At 17.6% G+C, this 8,918-nt stretch overlaps 2 protein-coding genes across 2 annotated transcripts, besides 22 other annotated features; one reads left to right on the plus strand and one right to left on the minus strand. All coding sequences in view use genetic code 6, as the record gives it.

Annotated features, from left to right (window-relative positions):
* Nucleotides 1–14: 14 nt before the first annotated feature.
* Nucleotides 15–67: a microsatellite.
* Nucleotides 32–58: a microsatellite.
* Nucleotides 68–346: 279 nt separating the features above from the next.
* Nucleotides 347–376: a microsatellite.
* A 31-nt stretch (nucleotides 377–407) lies between these two features.
* Nucleotides 408–472: a microsatellite.
* Nucleotides 473–849: 377 nt separating this feature from the next.
* Nucleotides 850–2,169, plus strand: IMG5_204920 (hypothetical protein; the record flags this gene model as incomplete). The annotated part of the gene is made up of 3 exons (XM_004023752.1): nucleotides 850–1,395; nucleotides 1,435–1,578; nucleotides 1,708–2,169. The coding sequence occupies 3 exons, from the start codon at nucleotides 850–852 to the stop codon at nucleotides 2,167–2,169; spliced, it is 1,152 nt and encodes a 383-aa protein (XP_004023801.1).
* Nucleotides 1,601–1,656: a microsatellite.
* Nucleotides 1,601–1,698: a microsatellite.
* Nucleotides 1,602–1,698: a microsatellite.
* Nucleotides 2,170–2,175: 6 nt separating the features above from the next.
* Nucleotides 2,176–2,225: a microsatellite.
* A 486-nt stretch (nucleotides 2,226–2,711) lies between these two features.
* Nucleotides 2,712–3,282, minus strand: IMG5_204930 (hypothetical protein; the record flags this gene model as incomplete). The annotated part of the gene is made up of 2 exons (XM_004023753.1): nucleotides 2,712–2,937; nucleotides 3,194–3,282. The coding sequence occupies 2 exons, from the start codon at nucleotides 3,280–3,282 to the stop codon at nucleotides 2,712–2,714; spliced, it is 315 nt and encodes a 104-aa protein (XP_004023802.1).
* Nucleotides 3,096–3,165: a microsatellite.
* Nucleotides 3,100–3,170: a microsatellite.
* Nucleotides 3,283–5,223: 1,941 nt separating the features above from the next.
* Nucleotides 5,224–5,255: a microsatellite.
* Nucleotides 5,256–5,740: 485 nt separating this feature from the next.
* Nucleotides 5,741–5,793: a microsatellite.
* A 217-nt stretch (nucleotides 5,794–6,010) lies between these two features.
* Nucleotides 6,011–6,076: a microsatellite.
* Nucleotides 6,077–6,753: 677 nt separating this feature from the next.
* Nucleotides 6,754–6,791: a microsatellite.
* A 245-nt stretch (nucleotides 6,792–7,036) lies between these two features.
* Nucleotides 7,037–7,068: a microsatellite.
* Nucleotides 7,043–7,098: a microsatellite.
* A 247-nt stretch (nucleotides 7,099–7,345) lies between these two features.
* Nucleotides 7,346–7,405: a microsatellite.
* Nucleotides 7,349–7,411: a microsatellite.
* A 491-nt stretch (nucleotides 7,412–7,902) lies between these two features.
* Nucleotides 7,903–7,960: a microsatellite.
* Nucleotides 7,961–8,118: 158 nt separating this feature from the next.
* Nucleotides 8,119–8,176: a microsatellite.
* Nucleotides 8,130–8,177: a microsatellite.
* A 658-nt stretch (nucleotides 8,178–8,835) lies between these two features.
* Nucleotides 8,836–8,866: a microsatellite.
* Nucleotides 8,867–8,918: the final 52 nt, after the last annotated feature.

Here is an 8,918-nt window from a genome sequence, read left to right on the forward strand (position 1 = left end):
CAAGAAATAAATTATTATTATTATATATTTATATATTTATATTTATATTTATATTTATTAATATATTATCACAATAAATCTTTTAACATATTAAAAAAAAATATCAATAATAAAAATATATATATTTTATTTTATTTTTATATTTAAAAAAAATAAGATATTATTTTAAGAAAATATCTAAATAAAAAAATTGATTTAAATTTAAATTGTATTAAAAATAAATTAAAATAAAAAAATATTATAAAAAATTGCAAAGGTATTAAATATAAAATATTAATAAGAAAAAAATTTAAAATTAAAAAATAAAGTAACACGAATCTGATATAAAAAATAGATATGAAAAAAAAAAATTTTAATTATAAAATTTTAATATATATAAAATATAAAAAATTAGATTGGTAAAAAAAAATATTAATAAAATAATATATTTAATAATAATAATAATAATGATAATAATAATAATAATATTAATGTTAAAAATATATTTTTATTTATTATTACAAATTTTATATATATTTTAATAATAAATAAAAAAAATTAAATAATATATTTTTGTTTTTCCTATTTTTAATTATATATAAAGTTATCTTTAATTTTTCTTATTATTTTAAAATATTATTAATATTTTCAATTTTACATATATATATATTCATGAATTTCATTTTTTTTTAAAGCAAAATTAATAAATTTTATTAGTAATAAATTTAACAAACCTTTATTAATTATAATATTAAAATAATTTATAAAAATAATTAACATCATAATATATACTATTCTTCAAAAAAACTCCTTTATATTATTTACATATAGTGTAAATAAATATCCAAAAATAAAATAATATACACTTATATGAATTTACCTCTATAAGGCTTAAAAGTAATAGAATTTGAAGGTCTTGCTCCTACTGTATTTTTGGGTTTTATATTGAGTGATTTTGGTGCCTAAGTGACTATAATAAACCGTGAAAATAATTAAAATCCTATAGGAATCGACACAGATTAGACATATTTAAATCGTGGAAAACAATCACTGATAATAAACTTCAAAAACCCACTTCATATTTAAATTCTTAAATAAATGATAAATAAAGCAGATATATTAATTGATTGTTTCAGACCTGGAGTACTAGAAAAAGTTGGAATAGGTCCTTAAGATATATAAAACGATAAATTAATATATGCAAGGGTTACTGGATATGGATAAAAGGGACCATTAAGTAAATTAGCAGGTCATGATATAAATTATTTAGGCTTTTCAGGTATATTATCGACTTTTAGCCCTTTTCAATATAGACATGACCCTCCTAATAATATTTTAGCTGACTTTGCAGCCGGAGGAGGTTTTGGAGCACTCGGAATTTTATTAGCATTATACGAAAGAGTAAAAACAGGGAAAGTAATAAAAATAAAATTATAAAAATAAAAAATAAAATAGGGATAAACAGTAGACATAAGTCTTACACATTGTGTAGCATATATGGGTAGTTTCCTGCATAATATGTAAATAAAAGGTTTATGGAATAAATAAAGAGGATAAAATACATTAGATGGAGGGGCACCATTCTATAGAACATATAAAGTAAACTAAACAACGAAAATAAATATATATATTATAAATTATATAATTATAAATATATATATATATATATATTTATATTTTTATATGCAATTTTATATATTTATCTATATATATATTTATTTTTAATAGTGTTTAGATAATAAATATTTAACTGTTGGATGTATAGAGAGTACTTTTTATGACAGATTTTTATAAGGTTTAGATATTCAAAATAAAGAGTTATTTCTTTAATAATAATTTGATTAAGATAAATGGTTATAAACTTCTACTTTATTTGAAAATATATTTATTTAGAAAACTAGAGACGAATGGATCGAAATATTTTTACCCTTAGATTGTTGTGTAGGTCCTGTTTTAGAAATAAGCGAGTTACCAAACAGAAAAGATATATTAAATATAGTAATTAAAGACTAAAAAAATAACAATTTTTAATTTATAAAATAACCATTACTCACGAATGATTAAAATTAATAATAAGAATTTAAAATGATTCCTAAAAGAGGTGAAAACACACTTTAAATATTATAATAATATAATGTTTAATAAGAATTAATATATAAGTATACTTAATAAAAAAAACCTAATTTATGATTAAAAATATATATATATATATATATATATATATATATATATTTATATATATATATTTTCATTTTTTTACAAAACTAAACAATTTAACTCTATTTTTATTTTGATTAGTTTCATCGTAATCTAAATCTGTAAAAATTACTTTTGACTATTTAAAAATTAATATATATATTTATATGAATCTTCTTATATTATATATATAACATTAGATTCTTCTAAGATTTTGATTTTTTCATCATCTATATCAAATTCAATTTAAAAAGGAGGATCGTATTATTTATTTAGTACTTAATTCCAATTAACGCCTTGAAAAAACGGATCTTTTTTAATATCTTCTCTATTTTTACTTCTTAATCTATTGTTAGGATTTCTATCAAGTAATTTCTTTTATTTATTTATTAATAAAAAAAAATATTCAAATTTTTATTTTACACTAAGAATATTTTTAGCATTTGAACTTAAATAAGGCGGGAATGTTAAACTTTCTTTTTATATTTTCTTATATAATTTATCAATATCTTAATTAAAATATGGAGGATGTCCAGTCAACATTTCATATAACAATGCCCCAATTCCGTACAAATCAGAGCATTTAGTAACTCCTTTGTTAACAAGCATTTCCGGTGATAAATAAGCCGGTGTTCCACAAAAAGATTTGGTTACTGATATATCATGTACATTTTCTTTAGAAAGTCCAAAATCAGCTAATTTAATATGCCCATCGTTTCCAATTAATATATTATCTGGTTTTAAATCCCTATATATAACATTCTATTCATGTAAATGTTAAATAGCTAAAATAATCTCTGATATAAAGAAAATAGCTTAAGGTTCACTAAATCTTTAATTCGACTTAATGTATTTAGATAAATCCCCACCTTTACAATAATCTATTACTAAATATAAATTCTTAGGGGTCTTTTTGAACAAATAATATATATTAAAATATATATATATTAATATATATATTTTAATATATATATATTAATATATATATATATATACTAGTTTATATCATTTGTTTTACCTAAAAAGCATAATGTAACTCTAAAATAAATGGATGAATACATTTCTTTAATACATTAGCCTCTGTTATCGCATATTTAAGTTATTCATTTACTATTAAAGGTATTTTTTCCATAATTTTCAAAGCATATATATTATTCGTGTTTTTTTTTTTACTAGAAACACTTTCCCAAAGGAACCTCTTCCTATTAATTTTAGAATTTTGAAAGAATCGAAATTGACTATTTCTTCCTCTTCTTAATTACTTGAATTTAGCTCTTAATTTTTCTTTTCTATTTCCTCGCAAATATTTTCTAAAGGCATTTAAGGACCTAACTACGTTTAAGAAGAATATCTTTATAATTGTTTTCCGTATTTTTCTATGCCGTCTTTTATATTTCCTCTAAAAATAGCTTCCTTTTTTTCCTCAATTTATATATTGTTATTTGTTTCCTATTTTATATCCTCTAAATTAACTATATTAATTTCCTCAATATTCCTTTTTTTAGGAGAACTCGAATTATATATCATTTTATCTTAGTCTTACTCTAAATTTGCATATATACATGCTAAATATATATATTCGACCCATTTTTTAGCTATTTATTCACATTTACATGCCAAAACTTACTTTTAATTATACTAAATTTCAAAATAAAATAGATTCTACGGTAAATACCATGGTTTAGATATCATTTAAACCCTCTATATATCTTTTAAATTCACAATTTCATGCGGATATAGAGGATAATCTGACATTTCTTTATATCTAATGAATGTTTTTTCCATAGAGTTAAGTACTAGATACCTATATCTCATTTTAAATGTCTTCCCTCCCTTTTTCTATACCATCCCCATGATCATTGGAGGTTTATTAGGTAATATTGAGTTTTATTCATACTATAAACCCTCAAAAAGGTTCATTTGTTTCAAAATTTTCATGCATTCTTGCCTTTAACAGACTTCAAAGCATGTTTATCCTTAATCATTTTATAATAAAAGGTTAACATTATACTCTATTAATATTTTTAAGGCTTAAGGTCTGTCATAATAGCATGCTACATGCAACACTGAGCCGATTGTAGATACAAAATTCAAATCTAGGCTATTAGATTTCAATAGAATTCTCAAATTTTCGAGATTATTATTAAATACGGCTATTTATAAAGAAGTCCATCCATTATTATTGGGTATATTTACATTAGCTCCATTTATTACTAATATATATATGATTTTTTGATTTTATAAATAGACTGCATAATGTAACATATTCTATCCATATTTGTCAAGTTCATTTATAAAAAATTACATATTTTATTATATGATGGGATTTTATAATTTTATTGTAAATTCCTATATATTATTCTAATGTATTTATTTTATAATATTTTCTAATAATTAATCCATATGTAATTTAAAATCTTATAATGTATTATTAGCATTATATTCACTACTTTCTCCAGAACTGGAGTCATTTTAATTCTTTTCATATATTTAATCGTATTCGTTTTGAATTAATTCATCTATACCTTCTTATTATGCAGAAGTTTATTGATAGTATTCTTTTTTTTAAAAAGACATGTATTCGATTTTGTTTTTATTTAATTTTATTAAATATTGGTAAAATAAATATAAATAATTAAAATAATATTAAGTATATTAGTTATATATATACAAACTTAAATATTATTTTATAAGTATTAAAATATATATAATTATATATATATATAAATATATCCACATTAATATTAATTTCCTTCTTAATTAAAAGTAGTGTGTGAAAACTAAAAAAACAAATATCTAAGATATAATATTTATATTTAAAAGCTAATATATATTAGAAATATACAATTCATAATATAATATGGATAAAAATTTATAAAATATTTAAATAAATTATAAAAGTAAATATATATAATTATGTTATAATCTTAAAAAAATAAAAAATAAATAAAAAAAATATTTAAATATAAATAAAATAGTATTAATTACAATTTTGTATTAAATCCAATAAAAATTAAAGTTTAATTAAAGCTAAAATAGAAATAAAATTATATATATATATATATATATATATATATATAATACATATTTTTATATTTTTATTTTTTTTCATTTTTTCTCTTATAAATATTTATCAAATAAAAAATTGTTAGTTTTATTATAATCTATATTTCCTTTATAACTACAATATATACTTGATATCCCATTAAATATAACAAAAATCATAACTTTTCCAAAAAATGGAATTTACATATTTTTAACAATGTATTTATAATATAAACTATTAAAAATTCCACTAAAAAAAAAGTAAGATAGTCCTAGTTTTAAACTCCTTTATATATATTTATCTCTATATTTTAAGGTTTCATCATCAAAACTATAAATATAATTCATATCTCTATATAAAAAGGCTTCAAATAATTTTTTTTATTAAATTTTAAATGGTTGTTAAGTTAGTTATAAATTTTTTTATTTATCAACTCCTATATATTTATATTGATTTTAAGTATGATATATTTATTCAATATTTATTTATTATTTTAATTTATTTAATTCTTATGACATCTTTTATAAATAAATATATTTTTAAATATTAATAAATGATATTTTTTTTATTAAAAAAAAAAAAAAAATTATATGTAACATTCTCATTATTTTATAAAATAATTATAATAATATTGAAAAAAAAACACATAAATAACATATAAAAAAAATATTATATAAATTTTAGTGTTTCAATTATAAGATTCTACAAAAATTCCATCACTATCAGAATCAAATTAGTTTTATTAAATATAATAATTATAATTACTATCAGAAAATGCCTAATTCAAAGTATTTTTATTATTATTATTATTATTATTATTATTATTATTATTATTATTATTATTATTATTATTATCATTTTTTTTTTTATCTACTTTTGTCTAAAAACAGCACCTAATATTTAAACTGAAAGCCCCATATACAATTGAATTTAAAAATCCATTTAAAAGTGCAAAAGATATATCTATTTTACTAATCCACTCAATCGCTTCCTGTTTAAAAATGCTTTCATTTATTTTCTATATCATAACCCAAATCCATGATATAAATAGAATAATTGGATATAAAAGTAATATATTTACTTATTTTTTTATATCCTATATAGTCTCATTTTTCCAGAAATATATATATACAGAAATTACGCAAAATATATCGAAAAAAAAAGTCATTCCAAATGTTCCATAATATAATAAAATCCTTAAACTTTACCCTAAAAAGTCGAATTCGTTTTTTTTTACGACTATAAAACAATTAAACCTATTAAAAGGATTTATATGACCTACTTTATTTGAAATCAAAGGGAATAAAGATAATATAAAAGGTAAAATAAGTGTATATTTTGCATAATATCTTGCTATATTTCTAGTCTTTATTGGTTTTTTTAATATTAATTATTTATATATAGTCCATGAAATACTCATAGTACAAAAATAAGACGAATTTATTGCAAAAAGTTTTAAAGTACCTACTATATTACATACATAATTATTACTTGTATATTTTAAATCTTAAGAAATATCATAAACAATTGGTAAAAACCAAATAAGAGAAAAAACAAAATCAGAAAAAAATAAAGTTATGACTAATCTAAATGCAAATGTATTACTTTTTCTATTAAAAAAATATAATAATAATAAAAAAGCTGTAGATATAATTGATAAAACATTGCATATAAGCATTATTATTTCTTAGTTTTAATACATTTTTATATATTTTCTTATGATAAAAATATTTATATATTTAAATAGGTTATAATAGATATTAATAATAAAAATAAAAATATAATAATTAATATATTAAACAAGAATAAAAATAAATATAAATATATATATATATATATATATATATTTAATATTTATAATATTTAAATTTTATATAAAAAATAAACTATATTAAAATATAATATTTTATACAACATAAAAATGCAATTTATATATAATTACTATATTTTTATATACTTTTTTTTTATTTTTAAAATAATGGAATCTATTTTAAAAAAGAGTCTTTTAATATAATTAATATATAATTTATTTTTTTATAAAATAATATATAATTATCATATATTTATTCTAAGAAAAAATAAATAAAAAACTATATTTAATATAATTTAACGAAAAATAATTATATTATAAAAAAAAAGTTATTTTTTAATTATAAATAAATATTATTTTTTAAAATAAAAAAATGATTAAGGATTTTGTTCTTCAATAATCTACATTACCAGAAAAAAAATTCAATTCAAGCGTTCTAATTGGAAATTGGTATGAAGAAAAATGTGATCCTAATAGACCCTAACATAAATTTATAAATGAATAAAAATTTTCTACTGATAATTATACAAAATATACTTTACAAGAAGTATATATTAATTAAAATACTTTAAAAAAAATATTTAATAATAACAGGAAAAATTTTAAAATACTAGTAAAAGTTGGTTAAATTTTTAAGAAGATAGTAAAAAAGTAAATAACGAATAATTTATAACAATGAACATGTATATAATATTTTATAATAAAAATATAAATATAAAAAAAAGGTAAGAATATAAAAAACCTGAAGAATAAAAAAGAAATTCTGTATTACTTCCTTTTATTACTAAAAAATCATATTACGATAATAATAAAGAAAAACTAGAATAATATAAAAAAGAGTACTTAAAATCTAATATTTATAATGTATAATTATAATATATATATATATATATATATATATTTATATTTTTTTATATATATATATATATCAATTTATTTAATATTCTTTATAGTTGGACCAAATCATCTCACATCTTTTCAAGAATGTATTTAGGAGCCCCAAAAATATAATGAAAATAAATTGCTATATTTTTAAACTGGTTTATATTTATATATATTTTTATTGTATTTTTATAAAGAATTTATATTTTATTTCTATTTTTAATTTAAATTTTTTATTTTATTTTTTATATTTAATTTATTATAAAAAAATAAATTTATCAAATTAATATTTCTTTCTTTTCAAAATATTATAATTTTTAAAAAATAAAAAATGATTGCAGCAATATTATTAGGTTCAATATTAGCATTAGTATCAATTTTTTTCCTAAGTGGAAAATAGTCTGATACATCTGAAAAATAACCTTAATAAAACTCCACGAACCCTGAATAAAATTCCCAAAACCGAGAATAAAACATAAAAAAACCTCAATAAAACTCCTTAAATACACAACAAAACTTCTAATAAGACCCATAATCATAAATAGAATAAACCTAAAATCAAAGCTAATAAAAGATAATCGAATCATAAAAGAGAAAAGAGAAATTTTTAAGTTCTTTAGATTAATCAGACAGACTAGTATTTGAAGATTATTTAAAAGAATTATAAACTAGTCCATAAACGAAGAAATAAAGTTAATTATGTGGTCCATTTTGTATAGAAATTACCTTATTGATTATTTTAATGACTATGTTATATGCTTTTATTATGATTAAAAGTGATACATTTTACACTCCCTAGTAGATTTTTAACATTTTATATGTTTTTTTTAACAAACCTAAGTTATTTTAGGGCTAACCTGAAAATTAGTTTAGTAATGAATTATGAAATTAATGAATAAATAATAGATTTTATATATATATGAAAAAAAAAAAAAAAAAAAAAAAAAAAAAAATAAATAATAATTATTAATAAATAAAATAAAAAAACTAAAAACTAAACTAATT

Source organism: Ichthyophthirius multifiliis, assembly GCF_000220395.1.
Source record: "Ichthyophthirius multifiliis unplaced genomic scaffold scaff_1120509251440, whole genome shotgun sequence".
NCBI classification, from domain to species: domain Eukaryota; phylum Ciliophora; class Oligohymenophorea; order Hymenostomatida; genus Ichthyophthirius; species Ichthyophthirius multifiliis.